This window comes from Erpetoichthys calabaricus, chromosome 17, assembly GCF_900747795.2.
Source record: "Erpetoichthys calabaricus chromosome 17, fErpCal1.3, whole genome shotgun sequence".
Classification (NCBI taxonomy): Eukaryota; Metazoa; Chordata; class Cladistia; order Polypteriformes; family Polypteridae; genus Erpetoichthys; species Erpetoichthys calabaricus.
Window position 1 is genome coordinate 14,460,004 of NC_041410.2, and position 24,969 is coordinate 14,484,972.

Consider the following 24,969-nt stretch of genomic DNA (forward strand, 5'->3'; position numbering starts at 1 on the left):
GTGCTGAGAAGTACATCTGGGGGGCTTTTCTGCCCACTGCTATCAGGCAATTCAATGATTCCACCCGACTCATTAAGTTTATTTTTAATTATTGATTGACTCATCAACTGATTAATTGGTTGTATTAGGTGTCCTATTAGCCTGCATCCTTGTTTTTTACGTTTCTGCTGCTGTAGGCGTCTCAAATCCCCCCTGGGATTAATAAAGTTTAGCAAATCTAATCTGCTAACAGAAGGACAGAGGGAGGCTGCCAAAGACAGCTGTTTACTCCCCCAGTGGGCCAGCTGGCAACAAGCTACACACCTGCAGGGCAGCCTGGGAGTTCTAGCCCTGATGGGCGGCCCTACTGGGTTCTTTGGGGTCTTCTCCACTTTAAAGGGGTCCTATCTGACCCAGAAGTGCTTTCAGCGTGTAATGTTCTGGGAGGAGTGGAGGAGCAAGAGAAGGAAACGGAATTGTGTTTGTGCTGATTGGGGGAAATGAAGCCTGTTTAGAGGAATTTACTCTGAAATAAAACACATTTGAAAGGCACTATATAACTAATAGATAGATATGAAAGGCACTATATAATAGAATATAAAAGGCACTATATAACTAATAGATAGATAGATAGATAGATAGATAGATAGATAGATAGATAGATAGATAGATAGATAGATATGAAAGGCACTATATAATAGATATTAAAGGCACTATATAACTAATAGATAGATAGATAGATAGATAGATAGATAGATAGATAGATAGATAGATAGATAGATAGATAGATAGATAGATAGATATGAAAGGCACTATGTAATAGATATGAAAGGCACTGTATAACAGATAGATAGATAGATAGATAGATAGATAGATAGATAGATAGATAGATAGATAGATAGATAGATAGATAGATAGATAGATAGATAGATAGATAGATAGATAGATAGATAGATAGATACACCTCTTCCTTAGTGAAGCCCTTTTAACTTCAGATCTTCTTTTACTTTATCCATCCACCTCCACTTTGGCCTCCCTTGCTTTCTCTCCCCCAGGACTTCCAATCCCATCACTCTTTTGCCCATTGTATTCATTGTCTCTCCTCTTCACCCTCCGTTCCAATATTTTCTTAGCTATCTGTCCCACTCTTATTGTACTGCTGATGGTCTCATTTCTTATTCTGTCCCTTTTTTCTAACTCCACATATCCACCTCAACATTCTCATTTGCGCCACATCCAACTTCTTCTCCTGCTCTCCCTTGACTGCCCACTACTCAGCTCCACACATCATTGCTAGTCTATAAAACCTGACCTTTAACCTTCTCCTGACACACAATCCTCCCGACACCTTCTTCCAGTTGTCCCCTCCACACGATAAATTTTTCTCTGAGAGAAAGACTCAAAAGGAATTTATACCACCATATATTACAAATGCTTTATTGATATAATGATATTTTCTGCCTCCTAGCTTGCAGAATGGCTTGTCACGTTGTCAGAGGGCTGCTCTTGGGTACCCCTTATAATAACTAACTTATTCTATAGATCTTAACTCCTAACCCTGGATGGAGGTGGTAAATTAGGTAGGCAAGTGTGGTGCAGTGATTAAAGCTTTGGACTCTGAGGGTGTGGGTTCAGATCCCACTGCTGACACCAGTGTGACATTGAGCAGATCACTTCACCTGCCTGTGATTTGATTGTAAACACTCAAAAGTGAATGAATGTAATCAACTGTACCTCCGATGTTGTAAGTTTCAGCATGCAATGCACGAGACTTTACTTGTCTGTCGCTTCATCGCAGCATTTAGTGTCCCGGAATCAATTTGCAGTCGCCAGCCCACCTGACAGGCGTGTTTTGTGGATGAGACTGGGATTCTCAGTGAAAGCCACACAAACACGGAGCAAAGTAGCAAAGTCCATAGAGACTGTGACCGGTGAGCACACATAAAGACAGCTGTGAGGCAGCAGTCCACCTGCATCATCTCTTCCATGTGTTTATTATTTTTCTTACTTCTTTTTTTTTATAGAAAAAGACCTGGTTTCTAAAATCCAGAACTATTTTGATTCCTGGCAGACGCTCCTTCTTAAGCCAAACTTCTTTTTCAAGTTTAGATGGATGTATAAAAAATATGAAGACGCAGCGTGAGTAATACAACTTTACACTTCTTTTCTTTTCTTTTTTTGGTTTATTCATGTAAATGTAATGTAACGTATGATAGTCTCCTCACCTTCAAGTCCAATTTTTTACCAATTGTTAATTTTGTGTTAATTTGTTATGACTTTGAAATGAAAGCCAGAAAAATCTTACGAGGAAGGAGCAGGAGAAGAGATGAGGACAAAAGAAAAAAAAGAGTAACAAAGGGTAAAATCGGAGCTCAAAGAGAGAAGCAACAAAAGCAGCGTGTCCTGCAGGGGACGCAGCAACACCCCAAACCCCAGGCAGAAGAGGTAGATTCAGGGCGGGGACACTTTCTTAGTGTAGATCAGGGATCCTGGAGGGCCGCAGTGGCTGCAGGTTTTCATTCTAACCCTTTTCTTAATCAGTGATCTGTTTTTGCTGCTAATTAACTCCTTTTCCTTTCATTTTATTTGACTTGTTTTTTAATGATTTGTTCACCCGAATTTCTTCATCATTCCTCTTTATTGCTTCATTTCTTTCCTTAAATGGCACCCAAACGGAAATGAAATGTAAAGTGAATGAGCCGACAGAAGAACAACTAAGTCAAGGCCTCAAACTCCAACCAATTTCACTCCAACCAGTTGCTTCATTAGGTTCTGAGTCTTGTCGTTCATTAAACTCGTTCTTTAACTCCATGGCTTGTTGCGGCTCTCATTGTGCAATAGCAGACATTTCCGAAATTGTGGATTTTCTCTTTTCTAAGAGTAGATCAGCATTCCTGAGACCTTCACCTTTCTTTATTTTCAGATATTGTATGAACACCAGTTGTTTTGGCTCATTTTGTATCTCATTATTGTTTGGCTGCTAATGAAGGAAAAAGAAACAATTGAGGGGTCTGAGTCTTCAACAGCAAGTCGATTTAAAATGAATTCAAAAGAAGTTAATTAGCAGCAAAAACAGGTCACTCATTAAGAAAAGGGTTACAATGAAAACCTGCAGTACGGCGGCCCTCCAGGACCGGAGTTTGAGACCCCTGATATGAAGCTACCACTCAACAGGCTTCTCTTCAACAAACCACAACAGAACCGTCCGCAGTTTCTCTTCCTGGGTGTTTCTCTCCTCCCGACTCCAACTCCCCAGAGCTCCTTCACTCCAGTTCCAGAGTGATCTCCTTAAACTGTAGATGACCGTTCTGAGACAGCTTTGTCTGGTGGTCCACCAAGTACCCCAGCAGGCCCACAGATCTCAGGTTGCACTAATGGGAGCCCCAGCTATGGAAGGCTGCCACCTTGTGTATCAGAGGCGGTAATCTGTCCACATCCAGTCCTGACCTTCCATTCTAAAGGGCAGTTAAGGAGACAACCCGTGTCATTCGTCTCTTCTCTTGTTAACCCAAAGTTAAAGTGCAGAGCAAACATCTTATCCCAAAATTTCACAAAAGAATGCACATAGTTCACAAATAAATCAATTCTGCTTTCGACTAAAACTCAGAACTTGTGATTTTCCAATTTCTGACTTGGAAAATGATAAGAAAACACAACCTGGGATTCCTACTTGCAAACTCAAGTCTGAGATTGTCTGATTTCAGAATATGGCATCCATCCAAAATGATGGCATACACCACAATCAGTAAGGACAGTAACACTTTATAGGCTTTTTGTTTATTAAAATCATTTAGTTGAAATTAATCACCTCAATCCACAATATTGAGAAGGTAAACATTAACATTACGAATGGTGACGGACTTACCGATGTTAGCTGATCGCACTCTGAGCTCCGTGGTTGATATGTCCATTTTTTACTTGCGGCTTCCTAGAACACATGAGAACAATCTGGACGAGGACAGGCCATTCAGCCCAGTCCTGTCCACTGAATTCTTCTAAAAAAAAAAACATCAAGTCCAGTTTTGAAAAGTCCCTAAAGTCTTGCTGTCCACCACACGACTTGGTCACTTGTTCCAAGTGTCTGTGGTTCTCTGTGTGAAGAAACGTTTCCTAATGTTTGTGTGAAGGTTTCCATGTAAAAAGTTTCCAACTGTGTCCCCGTGTTCTTGATGAACTCACTTTAAGGTCACCATCTCGATCCACTGTACTGATTCCCTTCATAATTGTAAACACTTCAGTCAGGTCTCCTCTTAATCTTCTTTTTCTTAAACTGTAAAGGCTCAGCTCTTTTAATCTTTACCTCATAACTCAACCCCTGTAGCCCTGAATCAGCCTTGTTGCTCTTCTCTGGACCTTTTCTAGTGTTCCTATGTCCTTTTTGTAGCCTGGAGACCCAAACTGAACCCAGGACTCCAGATGAGGCCTCACCAGTGTGTTATAAAGGTTGAGCAGAACCTCCTGTGACTTGTACTCCGCACATCAAGGCGCTATATAACCTGACATTCTGTTAGTATGCTTAATGGCTTCTGAACACTGTTTGGACGTTGATAGTGTCAAGTCCACTACAACTCCTAAATCCTTCTCATAAGGTGGACTGTCAATTTTCAGACCTCCCATTGTGTATTCCTTGTGCATTTTTAGACATAACAGCACACGTTTTTCTCCTTTCTTGCTCTTTGGTTTCTTCTCTGATTCAGACTATACACCTATTATTTTGTGGTTGTCACTGAAACACCAGCTTTCATAGGAGGCATCCATGTTTCCTTTCCCACTTGGGTAGAACAAATGCGCGGAGATCACAAATGAGGCAACTGAGACTTCCAACTTCCCCACTCCACCAGATGACAAATGCTGCATAAATCTCAGAGGAATTAAAGTTGCTATTCAAACATTTAGGACATGAGAACAATCTGGACAAGGACAGGCCATTCAGCCCAACAAAGCTCACCAGTCCTGTCCACTTCATTCTTCTAAAATAACATCAAGTTGAGTTTTGAAGGTCCCTGAAGTCCTCTTGTCTACCACACATATAGTCGACAAATGATGACATCACACCGTCCCAAAGCATTGTGGGATGTGTCACTATGGTAACAAGTGTCACAAAACCCTCAAAATGGCACAAAGATTTAGTAATATACTGTTGTGGAAAAGATTTGGAGGTATTGTGAAAGGAAAAAAAAAATATCTCCAGTTTGAACCTAGGACTGAGTTGTGTAGTTGTGTGTGGCGGTTTGGGGCCCCCTGCTGGTCACAATATGTATTTCAATATAATTTAGCCTTTCCTAAGAGGTTGCAGGTTTAAACGGTGTCTGGGTGTTTGCAATGATGTGTTCTCCATGTGCTTCACAGACAAGAATTACAGAACGCCGTAGCAAATCTCGTGGAGCAAAAACGAAAGGCACTTCTTGAGGCGGAAAAACTGGACAACACCACCAATTTCGCATCGGATTTAATCTTTGCTCAGGTGGGTATGCGCTCCATAGCAGTACTCAGCAACGTCTTTACAGTTCTTTGCATTTGCATTTCAGCTTGATCAGCTATAATTATTGTGTTTACGCCATTAAGACTTTACCTTTGTTGTTTTAACCTCTTCTTACAGAGCCATGGAGAGATGACTACTGAAGATGTGACTCAGTGCATACTGGAGATGCTGATCGCCGGGCCTGACACCATGTCGGTCACTTTGTTTTTCATGTTGATGCTGCTAGCTCAGCATCCCAAGGCTGAAAAAGAAGTTGTGGATGAAATTAATACTTTAATAGGTAAGAATGGAACCCTTCCATTACACTGAAGAACGTGCCAATTCATCCATCCATCGGTCAATAATGAACTATTATGTGATGTATACAGTTGAGCGCCAAGACAAACCATTTGATAGCATGGATTAGAATACCTGCATTGACGTTGACAGATGTTGCTTAATCATTCGCTTAAACTGAAAAGACTCTTTAATCTCGAATCCTCTGATCTCTCCTCAAAGCTCACACCACCATTAATGTTGAGAAATAAAGGCTCTGATCGGGGCGCTCGAGAGACTGAGCGAGGACTCTGAGTGTCTGGGCCTGTGAGTGTCCTGATAAAAACCAACATCAGGCCTTTAATGACCTCTTGGGCACGGCCATCAGCAGTGTGTCTATCTGCGGTGAACGTGTCGACCTCGTCGAGAGGTTTACTTACCTCGGCAGTGACATTCATGTCTCTGGTGACTCTTCCTATGAAGTCAGTAGACGGATAGGGAGAGCATGTGGGGTCATGAGGTCGTTGGAAAGGGGTGTGTGGCGCTCCAGATATCTCTGCAAAAGGACGAAGGTCCAAGTCTTTAGAGTCCTGGTGCTTCCTGTCTATCTATATGGTTGTGAGACATGGACGCTATCCAGTGACCAGAGACGAAGGGTGGACTCCTTTGGTGTCTCTCTGGAAAATCCTTGGGTACCGCTGGTTTGACTTTGTGTTGCTCATGGAGTCCTGAATGAGGCACATGACCTGCATTGTGAGGGAGCGTCAGTTACAGCACTACAGCCATGTGGCACCTTTCCCCGAGGGTGATCCGGCTCATAAGATCCTCTTTGTTTGGAACCCGAGTGGCTGGACCAGGCCAAGGGGTCGTCCACATAACACCTGGCTGCAGCAGATAGAGGGTCATTTCCGGAGGGTGGAACTGAACTGCGTGTCTGCCTGCCAACCGGGATCCCGAGTTGTTTCGTCGTGTAGTGGGTGCGGCAACACACTGCACCAGTGCATGCTCCCCAACTTGACTTGACTTGCCTCCCAGGGTGAGGCTACAATACATATGGCTTGACTGACAGACAGCACACGGGCATTGAAAAGGAAATTTTTATGCAAGTTGTTTAAAGTACGATGTGTACGAAAATATACAATAAATCGAGAGCTGTACATTTGTAAGAAAGAACACAGACAACTGTGAAGAGTCGGGCACCTGTAGGCTAACCCTTTATAATTTAAACTATAAACGCATTGAAAAGAAAGGAAAATGTCGTTGCAGACGCAAGTCTACAAGTAGGCTCATTCAAGTTGGCCCTCCTGTGTTCCGACAGGAAGTTGCCGTTATCCGAGCCTTTAAGCTGCCCTCAATGCTCACACGTGTGACATATTTCAATTTGGGACATGTCTTTTACTTTCCATTTATGGGACCATTTCAGATTTTACAGGACATCTGAGAACCCTACACACTCCCCTTAGTTCCTGAATCAGCCTCGTCTCTCTTCTCTGGACTTTCTCGAGTGCTGCTATGTCTTTTTTTGTAATATGGACACCAAAACTACACATCCAGTACTCCAGAAGAGACCTCCCCAGTGTGTTATAAAGATTCAGCAGAACCTCCTGGGACTTGTACTCTACTCATCAGGGTGCTACATGAGGGACAGTCAAAAAGCTCCTAGAATTGTGATATAGCAGGAGAGTGAGAGATCTGATTAGGCACACATTGTTGTGGAGGAGAGCGCAGCACATCTGTAGACCAGTTATAACAGGTCCGGACTGGTTTCAGCGTGTAGCATTGTTTTAATTACCATTTGAGTTAGACGTGAGCATAGTCATTTGGTGTAATGGCGCAGTTAGAACAACGTGCTAAAATTGGGGACTCGTACATTAGTGCCACACTAATAATAGTAATAATAACTAAATAAATGACTTAACTCTCTTACATTATGTAAATTAACAATAGGGCAGGTTGTATTCCAAGACATTGTCCTCATATATAATGTGACTGTGAACAGAAGGTCCTCCTCAGTCTCTCTTTAGACATCGGTAGCGTTTACCTGATCGTAGCGCCGAGAAGAGGCAAATTTTGGGATGGCTGGTAACACTGATAACTTTCTTTGCCCTCACCTGCCATTGCTTGGTGTAGAAGTCCTCGAAGTTTGAGAGTGCAGACCATATGATGTGTTCGGCTGACCGCACCACTCTCTATAGAGCCTTGCGGTCCTGTTGTTCATTGTTCCCAAACCAGGTGGTGATACTTTCAATGGTGGATGTATACAAATTCTTTAGTATCAGGGAGGACAGCCTGAAATCCTTGAGGTGTCTGAGGTGTTACAGAGATTGCTGTGTCTTTTTTTACCGAAGTGTCGATGTGCTTGGACCAGGTCAGATCCTTCATGATGTGGACCCCAAGGTATCAGAAACTGTCCACTTTCTCTGCCTGAGAACTGCTAATACTGAGGGGGTAAGAGTTCCTTTGGTGCTGCAAATGTCCCAAACATCACAGCTATGCCATGTCCTACAGTATATGCGAGAAAACGTTTGAGATAGATAGATAGATAGATAGATAGATAGATAGATAGATAGATAGATAGATAGATAGATAGATAGATAGATAGATAGATAGATAGATAGATAGATAGATAGATAGATAGATAGATAGATAGATAGATAGATAGATAGGAAAGGCACTGTATTATAGATAGTGTTGAAGTTCAGCCCCCGTACACAGACAGACAGACACACACCAGATGTCCAAAATCACACACATTTAATGGTTTTTCTCCTATATATCACCACACAATGCTCAATTAGCCAAACGTAGTCCCTTGTTTTGTCTCTTCTGTTGCGTCTATTCCTCTCTTTATTATCTCCGTCCTCTTCCACCTGACTCCGGTTCATCTGATGGAGTGAGGCGGCCCCTTTTGTGCTGCCCCGGATGTGCTCCAGGTGCTACCTGATGATCTTCTAACGGCACTTCCTGGTGTGGCTGAGCACCCGGAAGCACTCCGGGTCTGCTTGGAATCTCTTCTGGCAGCACTTCCAGTTGTGGCAGAAGTGCTGCAGTCCAGGGTTCCATAATCCTCTGGGCGCCCCCTGGCAGTGGCCACGGACCCCAACAGGGATGAGCTTCTAAGCGCTGATTGAGTGACCCCCATGCAGACCAGGGCGGCTGCCCTTTCGTGGCCCAGAGGAGGTATTGTCCCTCTCCCAGTCCTTCCAGGCGTCCCAGCTGGGCAGGATCCCAGGCCGTCCACCACAATAGATAGATGATATGAAAGGCACTAGATAGATAGATAGATCTTTATTTGTCCCCAGGGGAAAATTTGGCTTTTTACTGAAGCTGCGTAAATAAATACATAACTAGATAAATAAATACACACATACACATACTAAGGTATGAATACCCACCAGAATGACTAAAAAGCAGGAAAATTAAAAGAAAGAAAACTTCTGACTTGGCGGTCCCAGGCCCCGTGAGGCACTATGCAGGCGTATTGCCGTTGGTATAAAGGAGCCCCCATAGTGTTTCTTGACACACTTTTCCTGAATAATTCATTGGCTGAAAGTGCTCAGTGTCAGTGTGACAGGCAGAGGATGTGCAGCGTTGTTCATAATGGCACTGAGTTTTCTCTTCTGTAACATAAAACACAAACAAACATAAAGGTTTGGGGCACCGGCAGGCAAACCCCATATAACTGAAAATAAATGTGAGTTATAAACACATTGGAAAAGGGAAAAATAAAATATGTCTGTATAGATGCAAGTCCCAAAGTGACTGCTCCAACATGGCAATACTTCTGGTTAAGTACAGGCCAGGCGGGGAGAGGCATGACCAGGGGGACAGACACCAGAAGTGACATCAGAGGGGGTAGGGTTGTCAGTCTGTAGCAGTAGGAAGAGAAGAGGTGTTAGTAAACAGTGCCATCTTGTGGATCAGTGAAGAATTGCCACCACCAGAGCTTTTAAGCTGTTCCCAAGGTGCACATCTGTGACACTTTATTCTCACCTCCTCTGTTACCTCCAGAGGTCCACAGTGTGTCCCATAACAGACCCTGCCCTTTTAATTAGCTTGTTAATTCAGCGGGCTTTCTCTTGAAGTGATGTGACCAGACCAGCACCCCACACTGGCCATCACAGAGCTGTAGAAGATGCGAAGGATGTCTCTACTCACATTAAAGGAACGCTTAGCTAAGGCAAGAGAGATAACATAAGATCCCACACTTTGTCATTCCAGAAGTGTACGGCAAGCAGAGTGAAGACCCCAACAGGCTTTACAAAATGTATGAAGTAGAAAATGAATATTATCTGGGTGTGCGACTGTGAGAGTCGGCGAATGAGACGAGGCTGATGAACAGAAGGGGCCCTTTGTAATTTCTGAAACTTCCATAGCGTTTAAGGAGAGCTGAGCACTACTTGGAGGAGCGCACTGTTATTATAACTCTTACTCACTCTCTGTTAGTGCTTTGGGAAAAGGCCATTTTTGATTTAAGATTTTATTTTACTTTGATTTAAGATTTTATTTGTCCTTGAAATTATTTATTCATAGACCAGGCTGCGGTTAAGAGAAGCTGGTGTGACATCTTTATTAAAGTTTCAATGATTCATTAGCTACATAAAAGAGGGCAAACTTATCATACTGTTAGGAATCACAGTAAGTGTATTTTATATTCTTCTTTATATCTAAGGCAGCATGGTGGCGCAACTGCAGCACTCCTGACTCACAACAAAGCCTGGATGCTCCCTCTGTGGGGTTTGTGTGTTCTCTTTCTTTCCTACAGGTGGTCTGGTTTCCCCCCACACCTGGCTTACTGTTATTATGTGTAGCACCCATTTAGTTTTGACTTGTCGATCTAAGCAGACCTGCCACAACATCCTCCAGATTGCTAATGTGGTTGTTGAATCTTGTCTTAATGTTATTACATGTGAAACATTTTAGTTTAGCTCATGCTAATATGATACACAATGAATTAAATACACGAGTGTGCCATGTGATCAGCTGGCATGCCACCCAAGGCTGGTTCTGGTTCTCATGTGATGATGCCATCCTCGGCTCTGGCTGCTGTGTGTTGGGGTTCAGACGTTGTTTTTATGTTTAATTTCTGCTATGCAGTCAATAAGCGAGGTGGGTGCAAAGGAAAAAGTAGGTTTGCTAGTGAGACAGAGCTGGGTGGCACCAGTATAACAGTGGAAATTAATGTTATTTTTACAAAAAATATTGCAGAGGGGAAGGAGGTTAAATAATGAAGAGGAGGGTCTGCAGACTTTGAAGGCTTCATTTTCTAATCTGTGGACATAGAGCTGATGGGACTTGCCGAAAAGCTCCAGTCTGGTCTCATCTGTCCAAAGGACATTCTCCAAGAAGGATTGTGGCTTGTCAATATGCATTTTTAACAAATTCCAGTCTGGCTTTTTTATGTGGAGTCCTGCTGGTTCTTCTTCCATTAAGCACACAGTCACTCAAAAAGTGATGAGTGATGTGATCAGACACTGATGGGTCTTGACCTTGGAGTTCAGCTTGTATCACTTTGGAAGTTGTCCTTGGCTTTTTGTCTACCATTCATAAGATCCTTCTGCCCATTCTGGGGTCGATATTCCTCTTGCGGCCGCGTCCCGTGCTGTGAGCCGTAAACATCTTAGTAACGTTTGCAATTGTTGTGACAGGAGATGGTCTTCTAGCCTTTGCCTTTAACAAGCTTGTCTATCATTTTCTTTCTGATCCCCTCAGATTGGTCTCTCTCCTTTGTGGTATTGCACTTGACAGCCACCACTTTACATCACATGCGTATATTTGGAGTGTGACAGACAGAAGTCATTGTTGCCGACGTAGGAGAAGACGCGCAGACTCCTCGCGGAGAGCAACCACACTCTCGGGAATGCTGGCCCTTGGTGGTTCTTTACTGGGTTGTGTGGTTCCTTGTAGATTGCATTGCTTGGCTCAACACTATTTCATTCTTGGAAGAGTTCTTTGCTTATGAAGTTGGTTCTTTCTGCCTTGAAGGACTTTCTAATATGTAGAAAAAAAAAACAAAATCTTTAACAGTAAGCTACCTAGCAGGACAGAATAGATCAAGAACACCTGAACTTGACCCGTGTTACTGTACATGTGTAGCAAGAGTCCTTTAAAAATCAGAACCCAGTGGTATTTCATAAATGTGTTACCTTCTGTTCATGAGAATTTATTGTAGGGAGCTTGTTATGGATCTAAATAATTGAAGGTTCTTTCTGGAACCTTCTTGTGGACGGGTCTTTTGGAAGCCAAAGATTGGTCTCCTATGGCATCGCCTTGAAGGATTGCTCTGGCACCTTCATTTTGGCAATTACACCACCACGGCACTATGTCAGCTAAAAGTGTAACTTAAAAAATGCTTTCTTAATAAATAAAGCAGCAACTACTGTACTGTAGATGTCAACTAGACTGAATCAACTTCATGTTGTGTTACACATAGGAAGTAAAAATGTGAAGTTTGAATACACAATGGGAGATCTGAAAATCGAGAGTCCACCTTATGAGAAGGAATTAAGAGTCATAGTGGACTTTAAGCTATCGACTTCCCGACAGTGTTCAGAAGCCATTAAGAAGGCTAACAGAATGTCAGGTTATATAGCGCCTTGATGTGTGGAATACAAGTCTGAACGAGGTTCTGCTCAAGCTTTATAACACACTGGTGAGGCCTCATCTGGAGTACTGTGGGCAGTTTTGGTCTCCAGGCTACAAAAAGGACATAGCAGCACAAGAGAAGATCCAGAGAAGAGCGACTAGGCTGAGTCCAGGACTACAGGGGATGAAATTGAATGTCAGTAAATGTAAAGTATGCCACATTGGAAGTCAAAATGTGAGGTCAGAATACACAATGGAGGTCTGATGAATTTTGAGGAAAGATCAGAAGAGCTGAACCTTCTCAGTTTGAGGAAAAGAAGATGAAAAGGAGACCTGATGTGGGGACTAAAGTCCAATTAATGCTTTATAACACACTGGTGAGGCCTCACCTGGAGTACTGTGTGCAGTTTTGGTCTCCAGACTACAAAAAGGACATAACAGCACAGGAGAAGGTCCAGAGAAGAGCTACGAGGCTGATTCAGGGCTACAGGGGATGAGTGATGAGGAAAGATTAAAAGAGCTGAGCCTTTACAGGAGATGAAGAGGAGACCTGACTGAAGTGTTTAAAATTATGAAGGGAATTAGTCCAGTGGATCAAGACGGTGACTTTAAAATGAGTTCATCAAGAACACGGGGACAAAGTTGGAAAAATTTTGCACAAACGTGAGGAAGTTTTTCTTCCCACAGAAGAAATGGAATAAGTGACCAAGTCGTGAGGTGTAGGAGTTGAATTTGAACCCTGGTCCGACATGCACCTAGCATGTGTCCAAGTCTCATATCCTTCTGAGCGTATGCTTAAAGGCTGATGCGGTTATTTTATTTTTTACTATGATAAATACCTGCGGTGGGTTGGCACCCTGCCCGGGATTGGTTCCCTGCCTTGTGCCCTGTGTTGGCTGGGATTGGCTCCAGCAGACCCCCGTGACCCTGTGTTCGGATTCAGCGGGTTGGAAAATGGATGGATGGACTATGATAAATACATTTTTTTGTTATTTTATATAAAGCTTAAAAGGAAAATGTTATATGTTAAGATATAATCATTATGTAGGGCGGCACAGTGGCAGCAGTGGTAGCGCTGCTGCCTTGCAGTAAGGAGACCTGGGTTCGCTTCCCGGGTCCTCCCTGCCCGTCTGTGTTGGTTTCCTACCACTGTCCAAAGACATGCAGGTTAGGTGCATTGGCGATCCTAAATTGTGCTTGGTGTGTGTGTGTGTGTGTGTGTGTGTGTGCCCTGTGGTGGGCTGGCGCCCTGCCTGGGATGTGTTCCTGCCTTGCGCCCTGTGTTGGCTGGGATTGGCTCCAGCAGACCCCTGTGTTAGGATATAGCGTGTTGGAGAATGGATGGATCATTATGTAAAAGTTTCCTGTTGATGTCAAACATAGGAGACATATGGTGCAGAACATAAAATGATTGTGCTTCCTGTACACTCGCCCTACTTTTTCTCTTGGGACATCATGCCCTCCCAATCCACCCAGTGGACGGAGTTAATTGTGATCATCTAAGCTATCAACGTCTGTCATGTCCTCTCATGTAGCCAATCATGTTAACAGTGTTCTGATTATGTAACGAATTCCTTGAAATTGTGATCTCATTAATGAATTGTATAAATACGGCGCCGAGGACGCTCTTTTCTTTGCAACACTTGCTAATAAGATATGCTGCTGCCTCTTGCAAGATTTAGATAAAGAATAACGACTGACGCTTTCTCCTGCCAGTCTTTTATTGCTCAAACTGGAGCATTCCAATGGGGGGTGTCCATTAAAAATTTTCTAGGCTGCAGGACTTTAAAGGACTTTGAAAACTCGACTTGATTTTATTGGTTGCAGAATTAAGTGGACAGGACTGACTGGCGAGGTTTGCTGGACTGGATGGCCTCTTCTCGTCCCGATTGTTCTCATGTTCTCATGTTCATGTAATGTCGGCTCTGTGCCCGTATTACAGTGCAGCACGGCCTGTTGGCGCCTCTAAGAGTATTGCATTTGTGTGACCCTTTTGTCATCTCCACAACAGGAGACAAGCAAATACAAAACGGAGATCTGCTGAACTTAAAGGTCCTGGAGACGTTCATCAACGAGAGCCTGAGGTTTCAGCCCGTGGTGAACTTCTCGATGCGCCAGGCGACAGAAGACGACGTCATCGATGGGCATTTTGTGAAGAAAGGAACCAACATCATTTTAAACATCGGTCGCATGCAGAGGGGAGAGTTTTTTTGTGAAACCTCATGAATTTAAACTGGAAAACTTTCAAAAAACGGTAAGCAGAGAGACTGGGTGGGAATGATTCCTTGGGGCTCAATGTGCTTTCTCTGGAGAAAGAGAAAGCCGCGCACTGTGCATGCTGCTCTTTTCTTCTCCTGTAGCATTCTGCCTTTTTCCTCCTTCACCCTTTGATTTTTTTCCAATATCCTTTTACCTCCTTAGCGTTACATTTTTTCTCAAGAAATGGCTTGAAAAAAATATTTTTGTTAAATCTCATCATTCTACTCTTAAACATCCATCCATCCATCCATTATCCAACCCGCTATATCCTAACTACAGGGTCACGGGGGTCTGCCGGAGCCAATTCCAGCCAACACAGGGCACAAGGCAGGAAACAAACCCCGGGCAGGGTGCCAGCCCACCGCAGACTCTTAAACATGCAAAACACAGAAGCATGGAAGGTATAATAATAACACAAACAATAATAATAATGCATAATAATAAAAATAATATGAGCAGCACACTGAGCACATGTGCGAGTGACACGAGCGTCCCTTTCGAATTCCCAGAATCCCTTTCGTTTTCACTAACCATTTCAGTTTCACTTTCTGAAGACAGGATGTCATCCCTGCTGATGAGAGGCATTCCTTACGAGACGCCATTATGAGGTCAGAGGAAGATGCGTCTACACTGTTGCCCGGGTAATGCTCGGGCCTGACGCCGTTAGCACTTTTACAGCCCGAGTGATCCTCGGTCTAACGCTTACGTGAGATATGTCAATACTGTTACCCGAATGACACTCGGGGCTAACACTTTCAGCACTGTTTTTACAGCCCTAGTGACGCTCAGGTCTAACACTAAGGAGGTTAAAGCAGGGGTGTCCACTTCTGACCCTGGAGGGCCGCCGTGGCTGCAGATTTTCCTTCCTGCCACTCTCTTAATTGGTAACCAATTTCTGCAGTTAGTTGACGTCTATTCCCTTCATTTTAATTCCATTTTTTACTTTCTCGTATACAAAGTGTAGGTAAAGTATTGCAATCATCCAAAGATTTGATGTCGATATTTTGATGAATCTCGAGGTTTTAGACCTCCCTGAGTTTCTCGTATACTAAGTGCAGGGAAAGTATTGCAATCGTCCAAAGATTCGATGTTGAGATTTTGATGAATCTCGAGGTTTTAGACCTCTTTGACTTTCTCATATACGAAGTGTAGGGAAAGTATTGCAATCGTCCAAAGATTCAATGTCGAGATTTTGATGAATCTCGAGTTTTTAGACCTCCCTGACTTTCTCGTATATAAAGTGTAGGGAAAGTGTTGCAATCGTCCAAAGATTCGATGTTGAGATTTTGATGAATCTCGAGGTTTTAGACCTCTTTGACTTTCTCGTATACGAAGTGTAGGGAAAGTGTTGCAATCGTCCAAAGATTCGATGTCGAGATTTTGATGAATCTCGAGTTTTTAGACCTCCCTGACTTTCTCGTATATGAAGTGTAGGGAAAGTGTTGCAATCGTCCAAAGATTCGATGTCGAGATTTTGATGAATCTCGAGGTTTTAGACCTCTTTGACTTTCTCGTATACGAAGTGTAGGGAAGGTGTTGCAATCGTCCAAAGATTTGATGTCGAAATTTTGATGAATCTCGAGGTTTTAGACCTCCCTGTGTCCAAAAATACCACTTTTGGAGTTATGTCTGTCTGTGTGTGTGTGTCTGTGTATAAACATGATAACGTGAGTACATGTTCACTTAGGTCAATCAAATTTTGCATACAAATATTAGGTACAAAACGTAGATTCCTATCAACTTTTGGGCTTTTTCCTTTAACCGAAAGTGGTACTTTACCGTTCGTTCATGCAGATGCAGAGTCTGATTTATTCAACTTTACTTTTATAATAATTGTTCAATATATTATTCATTTGATTTGATTTGTTGTTGATGGCTCTTTTAATGTACATAATAATATAAAAGTATAATCATTGACTTCGGATTACCCCTCAAAAAACAAAAAACAAAGAAACACACACATACAGGTTATTAGGTTATCATTGCTACACTCAAGCACACTTTTTTTACTAATAATAAGAAGAAGAAAAAGAAGACAAATATTGCAAATAAATAATACAATAATTAATAAATAAATTATAATACAAGAATAATCTTTGTTTCATATACTCACAACTGTAAACCCAATTTTGCCTTCCCCTGTATATTGTGAGCAGGTGCAGGAATGACAGGTCAAGCAACAATGAAAGTTGTAACACCAACCAAGTCGTCCCATTTAATACAAATGTCCAAATAAAAAAGTACGCCTTGAGGCGGAAAAGGAAATGGCCACAAACAAAAAAAAAAGCTCCTTTGGGCTGTCAAAAAAAAAAAAAAAATAAGCAAGGGCCGTCCAGTGGAGCTCCGTCCAGTGGGTTACTCCAAGTGGAAAGTGACGCCTCCTTCCAGGCAGCCGGGCTTCTTAAAGAGCTCAGACGGGAAGGGGCGGAGCTACATTCCCTCACTGGGCGGGATTTGGTGCTGTAAGGAAAGAAGGAGAAGAGAACATTACAAGAGAGAACAAAGCCTATTATGTGATATCATCTACTGTTGAACTCTGCTTTGTACTCATAATATTTCTATTTTACTATTATATTGTATTGAGGATTTTTTCTGTGCATTGTATTGTATTGACCCCCTTTCTCTTTGTTACCCACTGCACGCCCAACCTACCTGGAAAGGGGTCTCTCTTTGAACTGCCTTTCCCAAAGTTTCTTCCATTTTTGTTTCCTTACAAGGATTTTTTTGGGAGTTTTTCCTTGTCTTCTTAGAGAGTCAAGGCTGGGGGTTTGTCAAGAGGCAGGGCCTGTTAAAGGCCATCGCGGCACTTCTTGTGTGATTTTGGCCAATACAAAAATAAATTGTTTTGTATTGTGTGCCTTTGTTGATGCTCGGCTACGTAATTTAGACTCAATGGTACAATCACCAAAGCTCTGATGTCCCCTTTTGTGTCAGGTAATTGGGACTTGTGCCTTTGGTCAATGCTTATCCAAAAAAAGCTTGTAATCCCCAATTGAATCCAAAAGACTGCAGCGTCCGTTGTAATTACAACTTGGGATCGATAAAATGTGCTGAGCGGAACTGAACGGTGTGGTCTTGATGGACAGGCTGAACATCTGAATTGCAGCTGAGGTGATGCCAAGGTGTGACCTCAAAGGGGCAGACGTCACCTTCATCCTGAACGCTGTGGTCTTTCTTCTTCAGTTCAGCTCAGTTTATTCTTATATAGTGCCTTCTTAGTAGACCTCCCTGAAACTGCTATGATAAAAATGATAATATGAGAGGATTCATTAAGAAAGCCACAAATTATCAAATAAGTTACCACCCACAAGCAATATGTAATATTGTTTGGATCTGTGTATATGCTTAATATATGAAATGACATATATTCAATGTAATTAATTTACACCTCTTTGCTGAGATGTCTTTTCACTGTGATGTTGAAGAGCGCTTTTTGGTTGGTCAGTGTCAAAAAAAAACAGGCAAATGAAATCCAACGGGAGTCAGTGTTGTAGACAAATAAAATGTCAGAGCTTCAGCCCCTACAAATGTCAAAGACTGGTCCTCCAAATGGCCATTCAGTCCCAGACCACCCAACCTGAGCTCTCAACAGCCCAACAATGCAGGCAGCAAAGGTCTTTATTCTTTATTATTATGCACTTATGCCGGTACTTTTGAAATAATGTATCATGCAATTTGTTTTCCAGACTCCTTTTCTTTCTCTCTCTGACTGTAAATAATTTACTGCCCTCTAGTGGTCCAGTGAAGCCTACCCTGTATGTACTGGGACATAATATACAGTGGGTTCAGAAAGTAATGAGACCAGTCTGCACTCATTAACCCACAATGACTAAGTGAAAGCCTGTTTTCAGAAAAGCCTGTAAACGTATTAAAAAGCAAAAACTGAAATCTCCCATTCATATAAGTATTCAGACCCTTAAGTTGGTACTTTGTAGAAGCCCCTTTGGCAGCATTACCTGCTCTGTGTCTTGCTTGGGTAAATCTCGACAAGCTTTGAGCCCCTGGATTTGGGCAGGTGATCCCGTTCTTTCTGGGAGACCCTCTCAAGTCTGTTTAATTGGATGTGTCAGGAAAGTCTGCGAATTTATTCAAAATTCAAAAACTGAAATCTCTCATTTATATAAGAATACTGTGTGTACTGTATGGACAGACAGATAGATAGATATGAAAGGCACTATATAACAGAGATAGATAGATAGATATGAAAGGCACTATATAACAGATAGATAGATAGATAGATATGAAAGACACTATATAACAGATAGATATGAAAGGCACTATATAGATAGATAGATATGAAAGGCACTTTACAACAGAGATAGATAGATAGATATAAAAGGCACTATATAACAGATAGATAGATAGATAGATAGATAGATAGATAGATAGATAGATAGATAGATAGATAGATAGATAGATAGATAGATATGAAAGGCACTATATAACAGAGATAGATAGATAGATAGATAGATATGAAAGGCACTATATAACAGATAGATAGATAGATAGATAGATAGATAGATAGATAGATAGATAGATAGATAGATAGATAGATAGATAGATAGATATGAAAGGCACTATATAACTGATAGATATGAAAGGCACTATATAGATAGATATGAAAGGCACTTTATAACAGAGATAGATAGATAGATAGATATGAAAGGCACTATATGATAGAGAGATAGATATGAAAGGCACTTTATGATAGATAGATAGATAGATAGATAGATAGATAGATAGATAGATAGATAGATAGATAGATAGATAGATAGATAGATAGATATGAAAGGCACTATATGATAGATAGATAGATAGATAGATAGATAGATAGATAGATAGATAGATAGATAGATAGATAGATATGAAAGGCACTATATGATAGATAGATAGATAGATAGATAGATAGATAGATAGATAGATAGATAGATAGATAGATAGATAGATAGATAGATAGATAGATAGATAGATAGATAGATAGAAAGAAACTTATGCGAGTTCGGAGGAGGCAAGAACATGTAAAAAAAAAAAAAAATGTAAAGGGTCGCTTTTATGTATAAGTCGGGGTCTGATCTTATGATCCATTTTTCGGGTTTCAAGACCCGACTTGTACGCGAGTATATACAATAATTGTTCATAGGATACGAATACATTATTTATATGCAAATCTCTAAATGATTTAATCCCATTCATTTGTAAGGATCCAAGAACGTCATCATTCTGACAGCGTAACGCACTTCACGTAAGACATACAATAACTTGCCTGCTTTTTATTTATTTATTTTTTTGGACCCTTGCAGGTTCCCAGTCGCTACTTCCAGCCCTTTGGCTCAGGCCCCCGGTCCTGTGTGGGCAAATTTATTGCCATGTTTATGATGAAGGCCATCCTCGTGACCATCCTGAAGCAGTACTCCGTCCAGCCTGCAAAGGGCCGCTCGTTGGAGAACATCTCCAAAATCCACGACCTGTCCTTCCACCCGGCTGAGCCTGACTGCATGCTGGAGATGATTTTCATCCCGAGACGACTCAACGAGTAACGGGACAGAAAGAGACTTTGGCTTTTGTACCTTTTTTTTTTATTTTTCTTTCTCTTTGAACTCTTTTGTTCATTTCTTTCAGTTTTTGGAAGAAGTAAATATCCACAAATAGCAAGCTTGAATTAAATTGTCATCGATAATGTGGACTAATGTTTAAAAAAGGTTTTAGTAAAAGCATTTATTGCTGTGATGATTACTTAAGACAATGGAGAACATGAGCAAATGCACTCGGCGTTTGTGATTTAATATGTAACTACAGGAGCACCACTGAATACTACAGAAATAAAAACTAATGCTTGTATATACTGTAAGTCATGCATTCTTAAAAAATTAAACGAATGATTTAAGTTAGCTGCCTTGCTTCTTTGCAACAAATATGAATATCCTTGCTAATAAAAGATAATCATTTCTCACACTAACTCGTTATGGAATTGTCTTTCATCCCTCCATGCTGTTTGGTGTACCTCAGTTAGATTTGGTGCCTTACAGACACAGACCCCTCAGTGCATCAGACTGGCATTAAGATTTGGTGCCCTACAGACACAGACCCCTCAGTGCATCAGACTGGCATTTAGATCTGGTGCCCTGAAGACGCAGACCCCTCAGTGTGCCAGACTGGCATTAATATTTTGTGCCCTACAGACACAGACCCCTCAGTGCATCAGACTGGCATCAAGATTTGGTGCCCTGAAGACACAGACCCCTCAGTGCATCAGACTGGCATTAAGATCTGGTGCCCTGAAGACACAGACCCCTCAGTGCATCAGACTGGCATCAAGATTTGGTGCCCTGAAGACACAGACCCCTCAGTGTGCCAGACTGGCATAAGATTTGGTGCCCTACAGACACAGACCCCTCAGTGCATCAGACTGGCATAAGATTTGGTGCCCTGAAGACACAGACCCCTCAGCACATCAGACTGGCATTAAGATTTGGTGCCTTACTGACACAGACCCCTCAGTGCATCAGACTGGCATTAAGATCTGGTGCCCTGAAGACCCAACCCCTCAGCACATCAGACTGGCATTAAGATTTGGTGCCCTGAAGACACAGACCCCTCAGTGCATCAGACTGACATCAAGATTTGGTGCCCTACAGACACAGACCCTTCAGTGCATCAGACTGGCATCAAGATTTGGTGCCCTGAAGACACAGACCCCTCAGTGCATCAGACTGGCATTAAGATCTGGTGCCCTGAAAACACAGACCCCTCAGTGCATCAGACTGACATCAAGATTTGGTGCCCTGAAGACACAGACCCCTCAGTGTGCCAGACTGGCATAAGATTTGGTGCCCTACAGACACAGACCCCTCAGTGCATCAGACTGGCATTAAGATTTGGTGCCCTGAAGACACAGACCCCTCAGCACATCAGACTGGCATTAAGATTTGGTGCCTTACTGACACAGACCCCTCAGTGCATCAGACTGGCATTAAGATCTGGTGCCCTGAAGACACAGACCCCTCAGTGCATCAGACTGACATCAAGATTTGGTGCCCTGAAGACACAGACCCCTCAGTGTGCCAGACTGGCATAAGATTTGGTGCCGTACAGACACAGACCCCTCAGTACATCAGACTGGCATTAAGATTTGGTGCCCTGAAGACCCAACCCCTCAGCACATCAGACTGGCATTAAGATATGGTGCCTTACTGACACAGACCCCTCAGCAGGTCAAACTGGCATTACAATTTGGTGCCATACAGCATGTTTGAGGCAACTCAGGTCCCTTCTTCATTCATAATGGCTAACACGGTACAACACCCTGGTAGTGGGAACAATACAGAAATTAGAAAACTAAGTTTGGCTAAAGAAAAAAAAAAATTAAAATATACCAAGCAGTTTTATAGGAATAATGTATTTGTTTTTTCTTTTTAACAAAATTTTAATCTACTTCTACTTTTCCTGGTGTTCTCATTGTTTAATTAATCCATTATTTACTGATTAGAGGGTCTGCCGCTAAAGCAGTTGCAGCCTTTCATAATTCAGTGTGTTGTTTGCCAGCGTGTCTGCTCTGCTCGTTTTTAATTGTCATTAATAAGATACAATGAAGGGGGAAAACTGCACAGAGAAAGGTAATAATGAAATCAACAAAAGAGAGTTACGTATTTAAATCAATAGCAAATAGAAATATTTCTAAATGTCTTATAAATGTAAAAATCATGCCGTGGTGGTTTTCTGACTGTAGGATAAGAGAAGAGTGAAAAAAAAATGCCAGCTAATTAAATGAGATCAGCGTTATCGGGTGGTGGCGATTGGAACAAAAACCTGAAGTCACAGTGGACCCCCAGGACCAAGTTTGGAAAGCACTGCTCTAAATGGATTGTCGCTATCCCGACAGAGAGAGAGAGAGAGCGAGAGCTTTACTGTTAGTCCTCATACTCGACATTTTATAAAAGAGGATTTTTATGAGCCGCCGTCTGAGACAGGATGGTGACTGTTGAAGAAGGGAGAGGCTCCTGCGTTGTTTGAGTGGAACAATTTCTCCATTCCACTTTCAAGACCGGGGGGTTTGGGAGAGGAGAAAGCGACTGGTGGAGAATGATACACCGGACAAGGAGGAGGAGAAGGAGCACAACTACAGATCCAGCAGTTGTCGACCTAACACTCGATGAAAACAAGTCTCTCAGAGAGGGGGTCCTCCAGCTGAGGGAACAAACTGAGACCCTTACAACGAAGCAGCGCTTTGGCATTCACCATTCTGCTGGCTCAGGCAGAGACAATCACTTTATTACAAGGTAAGATGTCCAGCAGACTCGTGTTATTATGTATTGTAGCATCAGGGCCACAATGGATGAATTCTCTGCTCTTTGAGGTGGCTCACTGTTCTTAAAAGGACTGCTTGCTTTTTGCCACACTAGTTGGAAAAGCACATGCAGCTGTGCAGAGCTGCCATTTTTATGGATGCTCCGGTGGTTGATGATGTAATGGCAGCTCATCCTTTTGGTCCCTGACTGATAAAACTTGCCCAGTGCCATTGCAGTATTAAGTTTACATACTGTCACAAAAACGACCATAAGATGTTGAGAAGGTTTGGGGCAGCCACCCATCTAATTTTTCCCGGCTGCAAAACTGAGTCCAAAACACAGACATGTTCACACAACCGAGTCCAAAACAGAACTGACTTACTATACACAAGATGGCAGCTTTAAAGGCCAGTAGGGGAAGTGATGTCATCAGGACCGGAACCGGAAGTGACGCCATTGGCTGCCCCAGAGCCGGGCGGGATTTCCCTAGAATGGTCTGTAAGAGATTGAGAGAGAGAACTAGTGCACTTCACCAACCCCTGGTCCAGCATGGAACTACACGTACTCAAGCGCTTTAGTTGCCTCCTAAACACGCGTGTGTGACAATACACATTCACCTGTCCCTGAATAAACTTTAACAACTTCTTATTGAAATTCCGTTTTTTTTTTAAAGAAGCCTAACGTAATCACATATTTGTCCCATGGAAGTTCACAGTAGACACGAGTTTGTAATAAGTCCAGATCTTACCTCCGTAATTGTGGAGGAAACACAGAGTTTGAAGCCCTTCTCCGTTTTAGCTCCTGACATTTGACACAATGTTTGTAATAATGTGACTAACGTCTGGGCACATCATGAAGCAATCGGATGAAAAACACCATAGCCAGTCTGTTCTGATATCAGCACCGGAGGTGTAGCAGCTGACGGACATGGAATCCTAAATTGATGGATTGAAGGCCAGAGGTCCACATGACCATCCATCCTTCCATTATCCAACCGGTTATATCCTAACTACAGGGTAACGGGGGTCTGCTGGAGCCAATCCAAGCCAACACAGGGCGCAAGGCAGGAAACACACCCCGGGCAGGGCGCCAGCCCACCGCAGGGTCCACATGACCATCATCATCAAATTCTTCCATGTGAAGCCTGAAAACCATGAAGACTGATTGAGGTCATTTATGTTAGGTAGAATACCTAGAGGGGGCTGGGTGGTCTCGTGGCCTCGGAGCCCCTGCAGATTTTGTTTTATTTTTTCTCCAGCCGTCTGGAGTTGTTTTTTTTTTTTTTTGTTTTTGTCCTCCCTGGCCATAGGACGTTACTTTTATTTTATGTTTATTAGCATTGCCTAATTTTATTTTTATATTATATCTTTTTTCTCTTTCTTCATCCTGTAAAGCACTTTGAGCTCCATCATTTGTATGAAAACGTGCTCTAGAAATAAATGTTGCTGTTGTTGTGTGCAGAGAGTCTAAACTTGCCATTAAAAACACCAGATCTGATTGTCACACCCAAGTGTCCCCATCTTAGGTTTTAGCAGGAACTCTGAGATGTGCACAGCTGATATAACAAATAAAAAGGTATATTTATTAAAAACAAAAAAAAGTTCCATAGAGTAAATATGAGGGCCCACTGCACCAGCGTGAGGTCTGACCATGGCTCTGAGGATGTCATCCTGGTACTTAACAGCACTTGGGTTACCATAGCCTAGCAGGTGGAGGTCTGTGTGACCCTCCAAGGATATGCCTCCCCAGACCCTCACTGACCCACCGCCGAACTGGTCATGCTGGGTGATATTGCAGGCTGCTTAACATTCACCACGGTGTCTCCAGACTCCTTCACGTCTGTCACGTGTGCTCAGTGTGAGCCTGCCATAATCTGTGAAGAGAACGGGGCGCCAATGGATGAGCTGCCAATTGTGTATTCTCTGGAGAATGGCAATGGAGCTGCACGGTGATGGCTGTGAGCACAGGTCCCACTAGAGGATTCCGAGCCCTCGTGCCACCCAGTGACAGTTTGGTCAGACACGTGCACACCAGTAGCCAGCTGGAGGTCATTTTCTAGGGCTCTGGCAGTGCTTCTCATGCTCATACCAGACCTGATGCTAGGCTGATGTTCTTCTCCGGCCC

The 24,969-nt window shown here is 42.6% G+C and overlaps 1 protein-coding gene across 1 annotated transcript in view; it reads left to right on the plus strand.

Annotated features, from left to right (window-relative positions):
- The window catches only part of LOC114667208 (aromatase), a 37,119-nt gene extending 16,606 nt beyond the window's left edge, over positions 1–20,513 (plus strand). Inside the window, 6 exon segments of the mRNA XM_028822408.2 lie at positions 2,004–2,118; positions 5,329–5,443; positions 5,579–5,741; positions 14,313–14,506; positions 14,508–14,555; positions 19,861–20,513. Coding sequence (XP_028678241.1) covers positions 2,004–2,118; positions 5,329–5,443; positions 5,579–5,741; positions 14,313–14,506; positions 14,508–14,555; positions 19,861–20,097 — 872 coding nt within the window. The 3' untranslated portion in view covers positions 20,098–20,513.
- The last annotated feature ends 4,456 nt before the right edge of the window (positions 20,514–24,969 follow it).